This window comes from Bufo gargarizans, chromosome 1 (assembly GCF_014858855.1).
Source record: "Bufo gargarizans isolate SCDJY-AF-19 chromosome 1, ASM1485885v1, whole genome shotgun sequence".
Lineage (NCBI taxonomy): Eukaryota > Metazoa > Chordata > Amphibia > Anura > Bufonidae > Bufo > Bufo gargarizans.
The window spans coordinates 521,226,577-521,248,214 of record NC_058080.1 but is presented as its reverse complement, the minus strand read 5'-3'; the positions used below and the strand labels follow the sequence as shown (position 1 = coordinate 521,248,214).

Genomic DNA, 21,638 nt, shown 5'->3' with positions numbered 1-21,638 from the left:
CATGTTCTATATTCTGCGTTTTTCACGCAGCCCTGGCCCCATAGAAGTGAATGGGGCTGCGTGAAAAACGCATTGCATCCGCAAGCAAGTGCGGGTGTGATGCGTTTTTCACTGATGGTTGCTAAGAGATGTTGTTTGTAAACATTCAGTTTTTTATCACGCGCGTGAAAAACGCATCAAGACGCATTGCACCCGCGCGGAAAAAACTGAACAACTGAACGCAATCACAGACAAAACTGACTGAACTTGCTTGCAAAATGGTGCGAGTTTCACTGAACGCACCCTGAACGCATCCGGCCCCAATCCGCAACGCCCGTGTGAAACCAGCCTTAGGCCTCTTTCACACGGGCGTCATGTTTTTTGCCCGGATAAGAGGCGGGTGCGTTGCGGGAAAATGCGCGATTTCTCCGCGCGAGTGCAAAACATTGTCATGCGTTTTGCACTCGCGTGAGAAAAATCACGCATGTTTGGTTCCCAGACCCGAACTTCTTCACAGAAGTTCGGGCTTGGGATTGATGTTCTGAAGATTGTATTATTTTCCCTTATAACATGGTTATAAGGGAAAATAATAGCATTCTGAATACAGAATGCTTAGTATAATAGTGCTGGAAGGGTTAAAAATAATAAAAAAAGTTAACTCACCTTCTCCTCTTGTTAGCGTAGATCCCGGTCTGTTCTTTAGCTGTGGACTGAATGACCTGAGGTGACGTCAGATCACATGCTCCAATCACATGGTCCATCACCATGGTGATGGAGCATGTGATCTGACGTCATCAAAGGTCCTTCAGCCACAGCTAAAGAACAGACCGGCCTCTACGCGAACAGGAGGAGAAGGTGAGTTAACTTTTTTATTATTTTTAACCCTTCCAGCACTATTATACTAAGCATTCTGTATTCAGAATGCTATTATTTTCCCTTATAACCATGTTATAAGGGAAAATAATACAGTGAATAGACTGTCACCTAGAACCCATGCGTGAAAATCGCACCGCATCCGCACTTGCTTGCGGATGCATGCGATTTTCACGCAACCCCATTCATTTCTATAGGGCCTGCATTACGTGAAAAACGCACAAAGAGGAGCATGCTGCGATTTTCACGCAACGCATAAGTGATGCGTGAAAATCACCGCTCGTGTGCACAGCCCCATAGAAATGAATGGGTCAGGATTCAGTGCGGGTGCAATGCGTTCACCGCACGCATCGCACCCGCACGGAAAACTCGCCCGTGTGAAAGGGGCCTTAGGCCTCGTTCACACTTCAGTGTTTGGTCAGTGATTTCCATCAGTGATTTGTGAGCCCAAACCAGAAGTGGAGCCTCCACAGACATGAGGTAGAAGGGAAAGATCTGCTCCTGTTCTGTGTTTAGAGTTGTACCTGGTTTTGGCTCACAAATCACTGATGGAAATCACTGACTAAACACTGAAGTGTGAACGAGGCCTTAGGCTGAGTTCACACGGGCGAGATTTCCGCGCGGGTGCAATGCAGTAGGTGAACGCATTGCACCTGCACTGAATCCTGACCTATTCATTTCAATGGGGCTGTGCACATGAGCGTTTTTTTTCATGCATCAGTTCTGCAATGCTTTAAAATCGCAGCATGCTCTATATTCTGCGTTTTTCACGCAGCCCTGGCTCCACAGAAGTGAATGGGGCTGCATTAATAACGCATTGCATCTGCAAGCAAGTGCGGATGCAATGCGTTTTTCACTGATGGTTGCTAGGAGATGTTGTTTGTAAACCTTCAGTTTTTTATCACGCGCGTGAAAAACGCATCAAAACGCATTGCACCCGCGCGGAAAAAACTGAACAACTAAACGCAATTGCAGCCAAAACTGACTGAACTTGCTTGCAAAATGGTGCGAGTTTAACTGAACGCACCCTGAACGCATCCGGACCAAATCTGTCACGCTCGTGTGAACTCAGCCTTAGGCTGGTTTCACACGGGCGTTGCGGAAAAATGTGCGGGTGCGTTGCGGAAACACCCGCGATTTTTCCGCGCGAGTGCAAAACATTGTAATGCGTTTTGCACTCGCGTGAGAAAAATCGTGCATGTTTGGTACCCAAACCCGAACTTCTTCACAGAAGTTCGGGGCTTGGGATTGATGTTCTGAAGATTGTATTATTTTCCCTTATAACATGGTTATAAGGGAAAATAATAGCATTCTGAATACAGAATGCTTAGTATAATAGCGCTGGAAGGGTTAAAAAAAATAAAAAAGTTAACTCACCTTATCCCCATGATCGTGTAGATCCCGGTCTGTTCTTTAGCTGTGGGCTGAATGACCTTTGGTGATGTCAGATCACATGCTCCAATCACATGGTCCATCACCATGGTGATGGAGCATGTGATCTGACATCACCACAGGTCCTTTAGCCACAGCTAAAGAACAGACCGACCGGGAACTAGGCGATCATGGGGATAAGGTGAGTTAACTTTTTTTATTTTTGTTAACCCTCCCAGCACTATTATACTAAGCATTCTGTAGTCAGAATGCTATTATTTTCCCTTATAACCATGTTATAAGGGAAAATAATACAGTGAATAGACTGTCACCTAGAACCCATGCGTGGAAATCGCACCGCATCCGCACTTGCTTGTGGATGCTTGCGATTTTCACGCAACCCCATTCATTTCTATGGGGCCTGCGTTACGTGAAAAACGCTGAATATAGAACATGCTGCGATTTTCACACAACGCATAAGTGATGCGTGAAAATCACCGCTCATGTGAACAGCCCCATAGAAATGAATGGGTTAGGATTTAGTGCGGGTGCAATGCGTTCAACTCACGCATCGCACCCGCGCGGAAATCTCGCCCGTGTGAAAGGGGCCTTAAAGTGCCTTTGGAAACAGCCCACGTACAGCAGCATACCATTATAGACTCTAGATCAGGGACCAGCAACCTTCAGCACTGCAGCTGCAAAAAAACTACAACTCCCAACATGCACACTTAGACCTCTTTCACACGAGCGAGTTTTCCGCACGGGGGCAATGCGTGACGTGAACGCATAGCACCCACACTAAATCATGACCCATTCATTTCAATGGGTCTGTGTACATGAGCGTTTTTTTTTTCATGAATCAGTTCTGCGTTGCGTGAACAACGCGGGCCCCATAGAAGTGAATGGGGCTTATGTGAAAAACGCATTGCATCCGCACCTGCATGCGAATGCAATGCGTTTTTCACTGATGGTTGCTAAGAGATGTTGTTTGTAAACCTTCCGTTTTTTTATCACACGTGTAAAAAAACGCATCAAAACGCATTGCACCCGCGCTGAAAAAACTGAACGCAATCGCAGACAAAACTGACTGAACTTGCTTGCAAAATGGTGCGAGTTTCACTGAACGCATCTGGAACTAATCCGTATAGTTCGTGTAAAAGAGGCCTTAGGCTGGTTTTTGTAATGCGTTTTGCACGCGCGTGAGAAAAATCGGCATGTTTGATAGATTGTATTATTTTCCCTTATAACATGGTTATAAGGGAAAATAATAACATTCTTAATACAGAATGCATAGTACAATAGGGCTGGATTGGTTAAAAAAAAATATAAAAATTTAACTCCCCTTAATCCACTTGCTCGCGCAGCCGGCATCTCTTCTGTCGTCATCTTTGCTGTGTGCAGGAACAGGACCTGTGGTGATGTCACTCCGGTCATCACATGGTCCATCACATGATGTTTTACCATGGTGATGGACCTTGTGATGAGCGTAGTGACGTCACCACAGGTCCTTTTCCTGTACACAGCAAACAAGAAGACAGAAGAGAAGCCGGGCTGCGCGAGCAAGTGGATTAAGGTGAGTTAAATTTATTTATTTTTTTAAATTTAACCCCTCCAGCGCTATTGTACTATGCATTCTGTATTAAGAATGCTATTATTTTCCCTTATAACCATGTTATAAGGGAAAATAATAATGATCAGGTCTCCATCCCGATCGTCTCTTAGCAACCGTGCGTGAAAATCGCACCGCATCCGCACTTGTTTGCGGATGCTTGCGATTTTCACGCAGCCCCATTCACTTCTATGGGGCCTGCGTTGTGTGATAAACGCACAATATAGAGCTTGCTGCAATTTTCACGCAACGCATAAGTGATGCGTGAAAATCGCCGCTCATGTGCACAGCCCCATAGAAATGAATGGGTCCGGATTCAGTGCGGGTGCAATGCGTTCACCTCACGCATTGCACCCGCACGAAAAACTCTGCTGTTTTTGTAACCTCCAGAGAAGTGGAAGGAGGATTCTGGGAGTTGTAGTTGCTGATTCCTGCTCGGAGGTTGCTGATCCCTGCTCTAGATATTTAATAAGGACAATAAGAGTATCAGATCGGTCAACAGAATGATGTTGGTTTTCTATATTTTTCCGTTTTTTTTGCCTACACTGTTGACTAAAAAGTCAATGGAGAATGAGTGACAATGTAATGAAGATGTATTACAATTGTAAAGTCAGTTGTGATGCAGATGGGCTTTTATAGTTCCACCTAGGAAGATTTCAGAAACTTGTCTTGACAGATAATACTCTAAAGGAAAACTACATACCGCTGATTTCTAACTTTCATAGCCCAGAGCAACCAAAAGAGTTTTGTAAAATGTAGATTGTCATTGATTCCAGGAACACCCTTGAAATAAATTGGCTATCCAGCCACTGTTTTTTCTTTTGGTTGGAGGACTATGATATTAAGCTCGTTATTAGCCTTGTCTTTGGCTGTAAGAAAGGATATTATTTATTTGTCCTCAAGAGGTGTTGGATTACACTAGTGCACACAATACACAAAAACAATACTATTCTTGCTATATAGCTAATTTTATGGCCACTTTCCTTCTCTACATCCCCCTCCCAACCAAGTGTTCCTTAGGCTACATGTACACGACACGACCATATGCATTTTGCGGCCTGCAAACCGTGGAAACTTGCCATGTGCATCCTGCACTTTTCTCAGTCCCTATTATAGAAATAGATAAGGACATGTTGTAAAATTTGCGTAATAGCCACAGAAATGCATAGAGCACATGGATGACATCCATATGCTGTCCGCATTTTTTGCGGCCCTATAGAAATGAATGGGTCCACGTGCGGTCTGCAAAAGATGTGGATTGGACGCAGACCAAAAATACGTTGTGTGCTTGAGGCCTTACTCTTCTATTTCTTAGATTTGCATATAGAACTTTTATTTACAGAGCAGGGCTGCAGTAGTTGTGGTCATGTCTCAGAAGCACTGGAATCACTGTCAAGTGAATGTCCACTCTGAACATTTATATAATTCTGTATTCTTCTTTCATTTTCAGCATATCATTATAGATTGAACTCAGCAATAATCAGCCCAGTTTTACCCCGTTTAAATGGAGTGGCAGCATGTTTGCTGCTACTTTAAACTTCTAGGCACTGCCATAGATAGCCAAGCACCTGCACTCAGCTCCATTCAAATTTGGGAACACAAGGCCCCTGCTTATATGATCGGTGTGGGTCCTATTAGTCCTGAGAAGGGTTAAGTCTTTGTCATAGAAAACCCCTTTAGATTTAGGCATAGGGACCAGACTAACCCCACTGAATACCCCCCCCCCCCCCCCCCCCCCAACTTCCTCCTGGGCCTACCTACAAAGAGAAGCATACTTGCCTGCTCCCTGCCACTGCCTCCCACTCCCCAGGCTCAGCTGTCTCTTGTGTCCCCCACTGTCAACATCCGCTTTGACACTACTGCAGCCACCCGCTGGCCAACTGACATGAGGTAAGGGGATCAGGTCACCGCTTTGGCCAGCAGCTGTGTGAAAGTGGATGTCGACAGTGGTGGACTCAACAGCCGTTGCTAGGGAGCGAAGGTGTATACTTCCCATTGCAGGTCTTCCCAGGACGGGGGGGGTTTACCAAAAAAAAAACATTGTCTTTATATATAGTGAGATATGTTTGTTTTTCACATCAACCCATTGAGCTTAACATGGTCAGTGATTACCCATTTGTGAAAATTTTATATCCTATAGATCTATAATGCAAATGTGTGTTTTTTTTTTTTTTGATATGCGGAATCTGAGGCTATGTGGTCTGATCTGTCTTGCTTTGCAGGAAGCCTTAAAGAAGGAGTCGTTTTGTTGAATGAAGCCCTGGTCCAATTGAATAGTGTGTATGGTGCTATACATCCTGATATTGCCACGTGCCTACGATTGCTTGCCAGGGTCAAGTTAATTTTGGGAGACATAGAAGAGGTGAGAGCCATAATAATAGTTCTCTAACACCGTGGAAATAAACCAGTGAAGTAAGATATAAGATAAAACACAATGTAAGGTCAGTTCCTACATATACAAGGTGTCCCATAATATACAAGCTTCTCCTGTCCTGCAGCTTGGATCATGACATACACTAAGTCTTATAATGCCTAGTGCTTATTTATGCTGTTGATTGGAGAGAGGATGACACTTTACACCCCATGGTTGTCATGGACCAGGAGGATCCAAAAATGGGCCCATTTGTAGTTCTCCTTAGAGAAATGGCTGCACAAGTGGCCTTTCCGCATTGAAATGAGAGATACAGAGACAGGGAACCCATTGCGTCTGAGGTCAGTGGAGGTCCCAATGCTCACACTACCACAAATCACACTTTCTGGAATATCTGACATGCTGTAATGTTCTTCATAAGAACAAAAGGTCCAGAATTGTCATTTCATGTGGAATACAATAAATTACTAAAACAGACCTATTGAGAGAGGAGACAAGCGCCTATGATGGAAGCTCTACTCTGGCATCCATCATCCATAGGGTCCTATTCTAAAAAAAATATATACATTTAATGTACAATTTCTTTTTACTGGATACTGTTGATGCCATAATGTAGTCTACCGTGCTATTCCAAGCTGGTATTTTTACGGTCAAACTTTTGGCCTCCATCAGTCTAATGCAACCCTATGAACACATTTTGCATGTCTTTTAAGAGCTTTCCTGGTGTAGATGTACCTCACAAACATGATGTGAACATAGCCTAAGAAGGCAGCATAGTAGAGATAATAAATGTTTTCATTCTACAGGCTCTGGATAATCAACAGAAAGCAGTAATAATGACAGAGAGAACGTTGGGATACGACAGCACCAGCGCAGTTCAGGACTATGTAAGCTTGGTTTTACTCCATTAGTGTCAACCCCATGTTCTGCTTAATGTTCCAATGCATAGAAAAAAAAATGCATTATTATCAGTCATATGGCATGTTCAGTTGTTCATTTGCCCAACAGGTCCTCCTCTCACATTACTGTTTTGCCAGTGGACAATTACCAGTAGCTTTGAAACTGCTGTACCGTGCCCGATACTTGATGCTGGTCATAGCAGGTGAAGATCATCCTTCCATGGCCACATTGGATGTGAGTAAATGCACTGAATATTATATGTGAGCTAACCCATATCATATCTCCAATTAGGGTTTAGCAAGATGAATACTGACAGTGGGGTTCTGCAGTGATCCACTACCAGCTATCATCTCAGGTTACACTGCAGACCTCATGTATTGATTCTAGTATGAGGGTGTCCAGGGAATTTTCTAATTTAAAAAGATGTACTCCATCTTGCCCACTGTACCCATCTTCTATGTCAGAAAAAGTGAAGCAAGTGCTTTATAAATATGATGATCATCTTGAATACCATATATCTGAATGTTTTTATACTAGACAACTAGTGTAATTGATATTCCTCTCTATAGCTATAAATCCTTTATATAGCACTTGATAAAACTACTGCATGCAGCCACCACTGTGGGAGTGTACACAAAGCTAAACATTTACCATTGAACTTAATGGAAACTGTGAACATCTCTTTGTATTGAGCTCCCTCTAGTGGTGTCTGAAGGAAAATGCAGTTAATCTACAAACCGGATTCCCCAAAAGTTGGGACACTATACAAATCGTGAATAAAAACTGAATGCAATGATGTGGAGGTGCCAACTTCTAATATTTTATTCAGAATAGAACATAAATCACGGAACAAAAGTTTAAACTGAGATAATGTACCATTTTAAGGGAAAAATATGTTTCAGAATTTCATGGTGTCAACAAATCCCCAAAAAATTGGGACAAGGCCATTTTCAACACTGTGTGGCATCTCCCCTTCTTACAACACTCAACAGACGTCTGAGGAGACCAGTTTCTCAAGTTTAGAAATAGGAATGCTCTCCCATTTTTGTCTAATACAGGCCTCTAACTGTTCAATCGTCTTGGGCTTTCTTTGTTGCACCTTCCTCTTTATGATGCACCAAATGTTCTCTATAGGTGAAAGATCTGGACTTCAGACTGGCCATTTCAGTACCCGGATCCTTCTCCTACGCAGCCATGATGTTGTGATTGATGCAGAATGTGGTCTGGCATTATCTTGTTGAAAAATGCAGGGTCTTCCCTGAAAGAGATGACGTCTGGATGGGAGCATATGTTGTTCTAGAACCTGAACATATTTTTCTGCATTGATGGTGCCTTTCCAGACATGCAAGCTGCCCATGCCACATGCACTCATGCAACCCCATACCATCAGAGATGCAGGCTTCTGAACTGAGCGTTGATAACAACTTGGGTTGTCCTTGTCCTCTTTGGTCCGGATGACATGGCGTCCCAGATTTCCAAAAAGAACTTCGAATCGTGACTCGTCTGACCACAGAACAGTCTTCCATTTTGCCACACTCCATTTTAAATGATCCCTGGCCGAGTGAAAACGCCTGAGCTTGTGGATCTTGCTTAGAAATGGCTTCTTCTTTGCACTGTAGAGTTTCAGCTGGCAACGGCGGATGGCAGGGTGGATTGTGTTCACTGACAATGGTTCCTGGAAGTATTCCTGAGCCCATTCTGTGATTTCCTTTACAGTAGCATTCCTGTTTGTGGTGCAGTGTCGTTTAAGGGCCCAGAGATCATGGGCATCCAGTATGGTTTTACGGCCTTGACCCTTACGCACAGAGATTGTTCCAGATTCTCTGAATCTTCGGATGATGTTATGCACAGTTGATGATGATAGATGCAAAGTCTTTGCAATTTTTCGCTGGGTAACACCTTTCTGATATTGCTCCACTATCTTTCTGCGCAACATTGTGGGAATTGGTGATCCTCTACCCATCTTGGCTTCTGAGAGACACTGCCACTCTGAGAAGCTCTTTTTATACCCAATCATGTTGCCAATTGACCTAATTAGTGTTAATTGGTCTTCCAGCTCTTCGTTATGCTCAAATTTACTTTTTCCAGCCTCTTATTGCTACTTGTCCCAACTTTTTTGGGATTTGTTGACACCGTGAAAATTTGAATCAACGTATTTTTCCTTTAAAATGATACATTTACTCGGATTAAACGTTTGATCTGTCATCTACGTTCTATTACAAATAAAATATTGACATTTACCATCTCCACATCATTGCATTCCGTTTTTATTCGCAATTTGTTTAGTGTCCCAACTTTTTGGGAATCCGGTTTGTATCTCAGAAAGTGGGCTCCATGGTGTTGGTAGGTTCTCACTCCATGGTGAGCACACCACTGATTATGAGGAAGCATGCACTACTGTCCTAATCTAGAAGACTTGTTCATTGCACTACTGTCCTAATCTAGAAGACTTGTTCATTGCACTGTGTCTTGTTTCCCTTGCAGAGTAACATTGGCGTGGTTCTACAAGCTGTGCTTGAATGTGACTTGTCCCTACGTTTTCTAGAAAAAGCTTTGAAGGTCAACGAAAAGTATTTTGGGCAGAAGTCCCTGGATGTTGCCTTAAGGTACCATGATTAATATATTACATGTACCCATTAAAAGAGGTTGATTTACCAGGGATTCCATGTATGTTTGAAAATAAATAAATTTGCCACCACAGTATAGAGGGATACATTATACTTTTTATATCACAAACTAACACAAAGGTGATACTTAAAGGTGAACCTGTCACTGCAACACAATGACATCTGTAGTCAGCATGTTATAAAGCAGGAGGAGCTGAGCAGATTGATACATAGTTTGTGAGAAAAGATTCAGTAAACTTGTAATTTATACATTTATATATCTGCTCTTTCTGACTTCAGTTGTACACAGGAGGTTGTTATCAGTAAGTGATGGCATTCTCTGTATCAGTCTGTATATGTAGATAGCTGTCAGTCACTAATAGTTGTACACAGGAAGGTGTTATCAGTGACAGAGTATTCTCTGTGTAAGTGTATATATAGGGATAGCTGTCAGTCACTGATAGTTGTACACAGGGAGGTGTTATCAGTGATTGATAGTATTCTATGTGTAAGTGTGTGTATACATAGATATCTGTCAGTCACTGATAGTTGTACACAGGGATGTGTTATCAGTAACTGATAGCATTCTCTGTGCTAAGTGTGTATACATAGATATCTGTCAATCACTGATAGTTGTACACAGGAAGGTGTTATCAGTAACTGATAGCATTCTCTGTGTAATTGTGTATACAGAGATAGCTGTCAGTTACTGATGGTGGTCTTAGCAGAGGTTTAAATGACTAGTTATACTGAATCATTTCCCAACACTTTATATCAATCTGCTCAGCTTCTCCTGCTGTAACATGCTGTCTGCAGATTGCACTGCATTTTAACATGCTGTCTGCAGATTGCACTGCATTTCGTAATGCCAGATTAGAAAAAAAAAAGGTCTGCTTCTTTTCCATAGAGTGCCAGATCCGTAACTACTGTGTACAGCCGTGCACTGCCTGAAGTCTGCCCGGCCCCACTCACTATAACGGGGACCATCGGAGATCCGGCCGCAACACGGCAAATATGCTGAGAAGCGGCCGGACAAAAACGCTGAAAGCAGCAGTAGTTATCCAGCTACCTCTTGGCATATTTGCCATGCTGCGGCCGGATCTCCGCTGGTCCCCATTATAGTCAATGGGGCCGGGTGAACCTCAGACAGTGCACGAGTTACGCCAGTGTGAAACAGGCCTAATAGAGAGGACTGGTGTTTCTTTTGGGGAAATTATTTTTTTTTTTAAATCTAGACTTTTCTGATGTATGTAACGTTAAAGAACCTATGTCAGCATGATAAATTTTATTAAACCAAGTAAACAGCCCGGTAGGGTTGATCATTCTGATAAAAATGATACCCTGATTATGACAACCCTTTCTGAGAAAAAAAAATGTATTTTATTTATATGCAAATGACCTTACTGGAGCATCAAGGGGCAGGCAAGAGCGCTCGGAGCACCAGTCTGTTACACCTCCTTCAGCTTTAGTCCCCCCCCCCCCCCACCTTCCTCTCAGGGCCGGTGCAAGGATTTTTGCCAACACAAGCGAAGCTCCATTTTGGCGGCCCCCCCCCCCCCTCCCCTCCTCGCAGCTCACCTGGTCCCGTCTGCAGAAGCTGGCTTTTCCTCTGTGTGGTCCTGGTATCTTCTCTCTGGTTCAGATAATCGTTGGTTTGAGGACCGAATTTTTCGCCCTCTAAGACACACCTAGGTTTTAGAGGAGGATAATAAGAAAAAAATATTTTCCATTACACCTCAGGTCAAACCAGCAATCAGACCCCAATGTTAATCAGACCTCAGCTCACAGCCCCAATCAGACCTCAGATCAGACCCCCATGTCAGACATCAGCCCCCCATGTCAGCCATCAAGCCGCCATGTCAGCCATTAGCCCCCATGTCAGCCATCAGCCCCCATCCATCATGCCCCTATGTAAGCCATCAGCCCCCCCATGTCACATTTATCCCCCTCCATGTCAAATCACCCCCCTATGTCACATCAGCCCTCCATGTCACATTTTTCCGCCCTCCCCCAGGGTGCACCCTAAGGCAGCCGCTTGGTCTGCCTTATGTTAGCACTGCCCCTGCTTCCTCTGGATTGACGGGGCTAGACCTCTCATCTAGCTCTGTCTTCCTGCGCCTGCTGCTCTCCAAGCAGCGCAGATTTCAAATGAGAGACTGGGAGATACAGCACAGGGACGAGATGACGGCATACTTCAATCCTACCAGGCGTTATGCCTAGTTTAATAGGGTTGACCCTACTGACAGATGCTCTTAAATTTTAGAAAGGGGGGCTTGCATAAAAATTTGCCACTTTTTGGTGCCACCTTCCTGGTGCAGGGGGTTTATTCTAGGTATCTTTTGTATAGAGTTGTGTGACTTTGTCCTCATCTACTTGTGGAGCTTCACTAGATTATATTGCGAATTACCATATATATACAGCACGATCATTCATCTTGTACAAGCCCTTTAAGGCACCATTGAATGACCATCTTCACTTATTTACTGTTTTTTGTACACCGCAATCTGATGGAATAGTATACTTTAGTAGGGGTCGTGTCACGCATTTTTTTTACTGGTCTTTTCCTTCACTTTTGCAATTTTATTGGTGTTTTGCACCTGCTTTTTTTTGTGTGTTTTTGCAGTAAAAATGTCAGCTCCAGATGTTAGCTAGAGGTTGTCAGAGATTTTGATATTGATGGCCTATCCTCAGGACAGGTCATTAATATCATAGCAGGGGTCCATCTCCCGTCACCTGCACCGATCAGTGAGCACTGCGGCCTCTTTCTAGACCAGTGAGGTCATGTTCATCGGTCACGTGGCCTGGGCTCAGCTCAGTTCAATTCGAATGAATGGGCCTGAACTGCAGTACCAAACACAGCTGCTATGCAATGTACAGCGCTGTGCTTGGTATGCTGTGAGGAGGCCGCGGTGCTCTTCAAACAGCTGATCTGCGGGGGTGCCGGTTGAAGAAAATCCTAGTGAGCATACACACTGTCTGAAAAATTGGGGGGAAAAAAACCTCAAAGAAAAACAATGCAAAAATTGCAGGAAAAATACTGTAAAAATACTGCAACGTATGCAAATAAAAATGCCTAAAAAATGCCTTTGCTCAAATACATTATTTGACAAACAATGCTGCACAAGTTGGGCATTTTTGCTAGTGTTTTTGGGGCATAATAGTGCAGACCCTATAACTATGCGCTGTGTAACCATGTCAGACCACGACGATGTGTTAGGGTACAGGCTGTTACCGGAGTTATGGAGTAACAGCTGATGCAACAGTAATAGCCTTGACAGGAGAAGGCTTTGTACTGCTTGTGTTGGCACAGAACAGCGGTCCAGATCAGTGACCGTGTGAAGGTCGTGTGCCAATAGTACAGCTGAATGTTAGAAAGGGGCTTATGTGTAAGATCATTTTTACTTCTACATGGACTGATGATCTGGCAGATTATCGGGGATGAATGTTTACATAAATGCTCGTTCCCGATAATCTGCCCGTGTAAAATGTGCCGGAAGTCACCCCATGAATGAGCAAGCACTCGTTTATTGGTTGATCGTGTCCTTCTGCCGGCACCAACAAATCATCATTTACCCAATATGATCTGCTGCCCAGGAACAATACATTTTTATCGGGACAAGACTCTTCTCCCCATACCAGGATGGCCACTTGCTTCACTGCCAAAAGCCGGACACTCTTGCCGTGCCCCCGACTCAGCTAAGCCACGCACCTGTCTGCCAGCAAAGGAAAAAAATAGTACTTGAAGATGGTCAGATGAGCTACAGGCGTTGGAGTCTTCTCACCTGTCGTCACAGACTGACAGGTCCACCGGCTCTAGTGACGGACTGGGGGGTGAGAGAAGCGTCAGTCAGTTAGTCAGTGTGTGGTTGTAGCTCATGCTCAGATAGCACAATGCCACTGTCTGAGCGTGAGCTACTAAAAAGGACATCCCTGTGTTCGTCCAGGCCCTGTGCCGGACAGAGCCATAAAACCAGACTGTCCAGTCTAAAACCGGACGTCTGGCCACCCTACCCTATACAGTGAAGGCGATTGCAGCATGTCAATTCACAGATTCAGACTGTTGGAATTTAGTGTGCCTTTTACTACACTATGCAGGCACACTGACTGGTTCCCTTTAAGGGATTTTCAGGTATGCATCAACATCCTTTAAAATAATCATTTATGGAGGTAACGGTAATTATGTAATGTATTTCTTTTACTTTTATTGCTCCTATCTTCCGTTCTGGGCTGTGGTCACATGACCATGTCCAGGCAGCTCTTATTTGCTGTGTTATGTCTATGGGTGTGTCAAAGCAGCAATAGGGACAGTCATCGGGGAATGTGTATGTACCAAGCTGGGTGGGAGGGGCTATAAACTGATTGGGAGTTGTTAGGGGCAATGTAGGAGGTGTGGCAGGAAAAGAAGTGCATCATGGGTTTGGTTGGATACAGCAACAGGAAGTGCTGCATACAGGATGGAGAAAGACGAGTGATGAGAGGCCAAACAAAAAAAAAAAAAAGCACGGGGGAACATGTACATGAGGCCATCAACTACCTGACCATGTCTGTTATTAACCATAGTAATCCCTTTGACTATAGCAGACAATTTAAATGTCTTCATTTAATGTGGTGTATTTGATACATGCAGTGTCAGAATGGCTTCTCTATAGGTCTGCAAAAAAAATTAACGGACAGCACATGGATGTCATCCCATTCTGACCGCTTCCATGCGGCCAGGCCGCAAATTATACGCACTGTCCTATTCTTGTCTATTTTGCAGACAAGAATAGGCTTTTTTACAGTGGGTCCTGTGAAAATTGCGGGATGCACATGGACTGCGTCAGTATTTTGCAGATCCGTGATTTGTGAACAGCAAAACGGATACGGTTGTGTTCAGGAGGCCTTAAACAAACGCTGACAGGGTAGGGCCACAAAGGCTGGCACTAAAATGGGCGCTGCTGGTTTTAAATTGATGAAGTGGTCACATTATTTGAGCCCTCACTGATCAGATAGTTATCCCCTTTAACAATCAATTAGAAATCTGCAGTGGCCGCATTAGAGCCATGTCAGTGGCACTAGAGAAAGGGTCATCATAATCTAGTAGGCCCCGTGTACCCCACTCCACTAAATGGCATTGTGTCCGCATAGTTGTCTGAAACTTTCTTTTTCTTTTTGCAGCCACCATTTGATAGCTCTTGCATACATAAGCAAAGTAGAGTTCAGATCAGCGATGCAACATGAGAAAGAGACCTTCACTATATACAAAGCTTTGGTAAGTTGAACGTCATGACCGCGCAGGGCACGGGCTCTTTTGTTTTCAATAACACACTGCCGGGCGGTAACTTCCGCCCAGCGGTGTGTTCGGTGACGTCACCGGCTCTGAGGGGCGGGCTTTAGCTCTGCCCTAGCCGTTTTACTGGCTAGGGCAGAGCCAAATCCCGCCCATCAGTGCCGGTGACGTCACCGGGGTTCCTGTCAGCCCCATGGAGAGCCCCGGTACGTCACCGGAACTCAGAAAAATGCCTTTGCCCTGTGCAATTTAGCGCAGGGCAAAGGAGAGCATCGGAGCATAAACTGCTCCGATGCTCATGTCAGGGGGGCTGCCTGGGTGAAAATGGAGGGCTGTCCAGGTTCAGCTCTGAACCTGGACAACCCCTTTAAGGACACATTAGGGTGAGAACTACTATAACAAGCCCCCACCCCCGCTTTCTGAAAAGTTTTAATAAGGGCTCATGCACATGGCCGTTGCCCCGCATACGGCGGGTCCGCATTACATGGGGCACCGCCCATGTGCACACCACATCACTTGAATGGTTCCACAAACCCGGAGATGCAGTGCGGAAGCACGGATCAGAACCCCACGGAAGCACTGCAGAATGCTTCCGTGGTGTTTCTGGCCATCCCTTTTTTGCGGTACCGACCATGGGATGTGGATTGTGGACCCTATTCAAGTGAACGGGTTCGCAATCCGCATGCAGCTGCCCCACGATCGGTGCCCGTGCATTCCGGACCGCAATTTGCGATCCGCAGCACGGGCCCGGCCAGCACACATGTCGTGTGCATGAGCCCTAAGTCTTGGAGAACCCCTTTTATTTTCGTCATGTTTGTGCTTGATTCTAGCTCGGCGATTGTCATGAACGCACTAGAGAGAGCTCTGCCTTCCTAAAACACGTTACACAGCAAGCCGTCAACTTACAGCGGACCATGAATGAGATCTACAAAAATGGATCTCTTTCTACCTTACCTCATGTCCAGGTAACCAGGTGTATGTCATACATTAGGGATGAGCGAATAGACTTCGGATGAAACATCCAAAGTCGATTCACATAATACTTGGTTTGAATACTGTATGGAGCGAAGTACAGTATTCAAAGTATTATGTGAATCGACTTTGGATGTTTCATCGGAAGTCTATTCTCTCCTCCCTATTATACATTGTACTTATAATTTATATATTCCAGGAAGCTGCCACCTATTGCAGAGACGCTGCGTATGTTTTTTAAGGCTACTTTACTTTCACACTAGCGTTTTCCCTTTCCGCTATTGAGAGCCCTCATAGGATCTCAATAGCGGGGGAAAACGCTTCTGTTTTGTCCCCATTCGTTGTCAATGGGGACAAAACTAAACTGAAGAAAGTGCATCGCAATGCATTCTGTTCCGTTTCAATGCGTTCCCATACCGGACACAAAGGCGCAGCAAGCAGCGTTTCTGAGTGTGTCCTGGGACACAAAAGAAAACAGATCCGTCCCCTATTGACTTACAATGGTTTTAGAGACGGATCCGTCTTGGCTATTTTAGAGATAATGCAACCGGATCCGTTCATAATGGATGCAGGCGGGTGTATTATCCTAACAGAAGTGTTTTTGCTGATCCATGACGGATCCAGAAAAAACGCAGATGTGAAAGTAGCCCAATCATGTTACAATAAAGATGCATTTACATTTGCTATTGAAGTGTGGCTTTGGCTTTCTTTTTTTGTTGGTGTTTATGCCACACATAGCATTACAATTGCCCAGGTTGTGTAGGTGTTTCTTATATATACACTGAGCAAAAATATAAACGCAGCACTTCTGGTTTTGCTCCCATTTTGCAAAGATCTGAAACATTTTCTACATACACAAAAGACCCATTACTCTCAAATATTGTTCACAAATCTGTATAAATCTGTGTTAGGCTACTTTCACACTCGCGTTTGGTGCGGATCCGTCATGGATCTGCACAGACGGATCCGTTCAGAACGGATCCGTGTGTATTATCTTTAACATACCTGTCTTGAACACCATTGAAAGTCAATAAGGGACGGATCCGTTTTCTTTTGTGCCAGATTGTGTCAGTGAAAATGGATCCGTCCCCATTGACTTACATTGTGTGTCCGAACGGATCCATTTGGCTTTGTGTCGTCAGATGGACACCGAAACGCTGCGAGCAGCGTTTTGGTGTCCGCCTACAAAGGGGAATGGAGACGGAACGGAGGCAAACTGATGCATTCTGAGCGGATCCTTATCCATTCAGAATGCATTAAGGCAAAACTGATCCGTTATGGACCGCTTGTGAGAGCCCTGAACGGATCTCACAAACCGAAAGCCAAAACGCCAGTGTGAAAGTAGCCTTAGTGAACACTTCTCCTTTGCCGAGATAATCCATCCTACCTCACAGGTGTGGCATATCAAGGTGCTGATTAGACTGCATGAATATTGCACAGGTGTGCCTTAGACTGCCCACAATAAAAGACCACTCTGAAATGTGCACAGTTTTGCCTTACTGGCGGAGGTCAGAAAACCAGTCAGTATCTTATGTGGCCACCATTTGCCTCACGCAGTGCAACACATCTCCGTCGCATAGAGTTGATCAGGTTGTTGATTGTGGCCTGTGGAACATTGGTCCACTCCTCTTCAATAGCTGTGCGAAGTTGCAGAATATTGGCAGGAACTGGAACACTCTGTTGTATACACCGATCCAGAGCATCCCAAACATGCTCAATGGGTGACATGTCCAGTGAGTATGATGCTGGCCATGCAAGAACTGGGATGTTTTCAGCTTCCTGGAATTGTGTACAGATCCTTGCAATATGGGGCCGTGCATTATCATGCTGCAACATGAGGTGATGGTCGTGGATGAATGGCACAATGGGCCTCAGGATCTCGTCACGGTATCTCTGTGCATTCAAAATGCCATCAATAAAATGCAGCTGTGTTTGTTGTCCATAACATACTCCTGCCCATACCATAACCCCACCATTACCAAGGGCCACTCAATCCACAACGTTGACGTCAGCAAACCTTGATATGCCACACCTGTGAGGTGGGATGGATTATCTCGGCAAAGGAGAAGTGCTCACTAACACAGAATTAGACAGATTTGTGAACAATATTGGAGAGTAATGGGTCTTTTGTGTATGTAGAAAATGTTTCAGATCTTTGAGTTCAGCTCATGAAAAATAGGAGCAAAACCGAAAGTGTTGCGTTTATATTTTTGTTCAGTGTATGTGTGTGTGTGTGTGTATATATATATATATATATATATATATATATATATACACACACACAAAGAGAGACGTAGATATGTTGTTGCAGCACCCTTAGCACCTGTCATCAACATTAGATCAGTGTTTCCCGTAACCCCTACCAATCAGCTGATGGTACGGCATGTCCAGTCATATTCATAGGGAAATGAAAATTACCCTAAATGTATATGTTGCCCTGGATAGCTTTTTTTCTATCCCTTATGGCTATCCCCAAGGCTGCTGTGTTATGCATAGTACAGGTCCTAATCCAATGTGGATTACATTTGCTTCATCGTACTCCACAAGAACCTGTGCTTACTGGCACTTACTTTCTTTTTTTCTTCAATAGTACTTGTATTTCTTTGCACTTGTTTGAAACATACTCTATATTCACAGACTGTTCCTCCAGGGATTGACACTCTCTTGCAACAGCTGAACCTCTTAAATGGCATTTTACGGATCAATGTTGGGTAAGAGATAACTTTACATTTACTGTTTTCTCAGCGTTGACACTTATAACTGTTATGCCACAGTAATGTTTGGAAACATTTATATTTATTATTTAACTTAACTTTGCAGAATTAATGATCAGAATAGTAAAGAACTGCATACCCAGAATCAAAATTCCACAGAAAGTGGTGAAGAGCAATTAGAACAAGGAGTCATTTCTGAAGAACAAACATTGAGTGCCAAGAAGATAAAAGATGTGATCAAAGATCTAGCTGAAGCTGAACTACAAAAAGAAAGAGCTGAAAATCATCCCAAAGGTGACAATTCCAAAAATAAAAATACCGAAGACCAACCAAAAGGTCACACTGCAGAGATAAACAAAACTGAAGACCAACCCAAAGATGTCATGGCAGAAAAAGATGGAGATCAATCCAAAGACGCCACTTCAGAAAAGCATAAAGCTGAAAACCAAGCAACAGGTGAAACTGCAGAAAAATACATAGCTGAAGACCAACCCAAAGAAGTCACTGCAGAAAAAGAAGCTGTTACAAACCATACTGAAGATGCCAGTGAGGAGAAAGATAAACCGGAAGACCAAGACAAAGATGCAGTGGAGAAACAAGATAATGGTCAGACAAAGAAGGGTAAGCAGCCAGAGAATGAAACGGAGGAAACAAAGAGTCGGGATGAGGAAGCAACTAAAAATGGTGAGACCCATGATGGGGATAAAGCCAGAGAAAGTGGTGGACAAAATGAAGGACCCAAGGCTGAAAATAGAGATGATGTGACTGTTTCTGAGAATGAATCAAATGACAAATAAAATGATAATTGTGAATTTCTGGTCTAGAAGACCAGCTGCTAGACAAATACATTAATTCCTCCAACCTAGGATGATCAAAAGGCAAAAATGTTCCAGATAGCAAGACAATTCATTTTTTTCTGCTTCTTTTCCAAAAACGGACTCAGGATTTTTGTGGTAATTATTCAAAGCGGAGTATGGAAATGATACTGGACATGGAGTACATTTTGCTTGCAGTGTCACATACTTTTAGCAGGGCTTTTGTAACAAAATAATTTGTAAATAGGAACCAACATCTCAGATATGTGCATTTATCTCAGGGGTCCTAGGACTGTATGTGTTTAATCGACTTACCTCTGTCCCTTAAAATGTGTAATATATTTTTACCTGGCCTTTTGGAGATCTGCACCTGAAGCCTGAGCAGACCATGGTAATGGCACAGTACCTTCATAAGTCACTTGGGGAAGCAAAAAAATAAATAAAAATACTACAAGTGTATCGAGCAATGAGCTGACCATGACAGTTTGTTGCATTTTTTTTTAGTAGCACTGATGCGGTATTAGTCTCCTGCACAAGGTTTCAAGGTTACATACCACCAAAATCCATCCTAGCTACATTGCTGGTCTGTGACCCTATTTGGAAGCATTGACCTAGCTCTCCATTGAAGAACATACAGAACAACCACCATATAAATGTTTAGTCGGTGGCAATGTTGCGTAAAGGGGTTTGGGCAGGTTCTGGAGTTATCTCCTATCCACTCCATTCATTATCTGTGGGCGCGCCAGAGATAGCCGTGTGATGTACTCCCTCAGAGAATGAATGGAGAGGCACAACCTACCACCCAGTTCTCGGGATGGGTGGGTGTCCTGGCAGTTGGACCCCCCAGTGATCATCTTATTATCCCCTATTCTGTGGATAGGGGAGAACATAAATTTAGTACACCATCTTTAACAGTGACTTGCTGTTCACCATGTGGCATGCTTTACCTTCATTTGTATGTTCATGTGTGGGTAGAGTGGGTAAAAGTGATTATATATTATTTTTACAGAAATTATTTTCTGCCATTATGTTCACATCAGGTGAAGCAATGTACACCAGGTAGATGAGCTGCAGCACATGAGTGCAATATGTTCTTACCCAGGACCAGCCGCAGTAGCTGAACGTGTTCATGTGATTTTATATGACTTTGGGCTACTCCTACATACAGTAGAATGGTAATACTGTGAGCATAGACACTAAGACCTTACAGGCGGTCATCAAAGTGGTTGTCTCATCAAGAGTACGCCTCTTTAAAATAAAGGTAGCAGTGGAATCTACAGATCACTGTGGGTCTTGCCTCCTAGACTCTCAGCAACCATCTGAGGGACGAGGGAAGTTGTGGCCCGCCATACATTTCCTCTGCAGGGTAATTCCATGTAAAACATGCGCAGGCTGGGTCCCTCATTGTGGGATCCACTGATTCTTAGGCCTCATGCAGACAATCGTATTTTCAGTCTGTGTCCGATCCCCATTTTTTTCGCCTCGCACATGGACCCATTCATTGCTATGGGGCCACAAACGGATGTCATCCATGTGCTTTCTGCATCCGTGTGGCCATGCTGCAAAATATAGAACATGTTCTATTCTTGTCCATTTTGCAGACAAGAACAGACATTTCAACAATGGGGCCCACGGAAAGTACGGTATACATACGTCCGGTATCCGCATTCAGCAGATCCGAGGTTTGCGGACCTCAAAACGGATATGGCTGTGTGTATGAGGTCTTAGTAGCTCTCCACTGTGGTTCGTAGAGAGGGCTCCTGAAGAGGCGTTTTTATCATTCTTTTTTTTCATTAAAAATATAACTTATCTGGCCCCTAAATCAGTATCTCAGTGTTGTGTACTGTTTACACACACCTTTGTAATGCCGCTGTACGCCCAACCTACATATATAGACGCACAATGAGGGTGCACCTATATTTTGTCATAAAGTGTGCCAAAAGTAGTGCAATTTGGAGCATCTAGGCTTAGGCCCCTTTCAGACAAGTGGGTGTCACGCCCTGGACTAACAGAGTAGCACCCGTAATGAACTGAATGGGTCGCATAGCATTATAGTGATTTATCATGCTGTTTAACCCTTACAGTTCTGGAATGTATTGGATAACACTGACAGCATTATGTCAGTGTTATACAATACATTCCAGATCTCTTAGGCCCCT

At 43.9% G+C, this 21,638-nt stretch overlaps 1 protein-coding gene across 1 annotated transcript in view; it reads left to right on the top strand.

Moving 5' to 3' along the window:
• The window catches only part of LOC122933833 (clustered mitochondria protein homolog), a 56,418-nt gene extending 34,780 nt beyond the window's left edge, over positions 1–21,638 (top strand). Inside the window, exons 19-26 of the mRNA XM_044288905.1 lie at positions 6,055–6,194; positions 7,010–7,090; positions 7,212–7,337; positions 9,588–9,709; positions 14,867–14,960; positions 15,809–15,943; positions 18,588–18,661; positions 18,771–21,638. Of these exons, the coding sequence (XP_044144840.1) occupies positions 6,055–6,194; positions 7,010–7,090; positions 7,212–7,337; positions 9,588–9,709; positions 14,867–14,960; positions 15,809–15,943; positions 18,588–18,661; positions 18,771–19,461 (1,463 nt within the window). The 3' untranslated portion in view covers positions 19,462–21,638. The remainder of the gene's footprint in view (positions 1–6,054; positions 6,195–7,009; positions 7,091–7,211; positions 7,338–9,587; positions 9,710–14,866; positions 14,961–15,808; positions 15,944–18,587; positions 18,662–18,770) is intronic.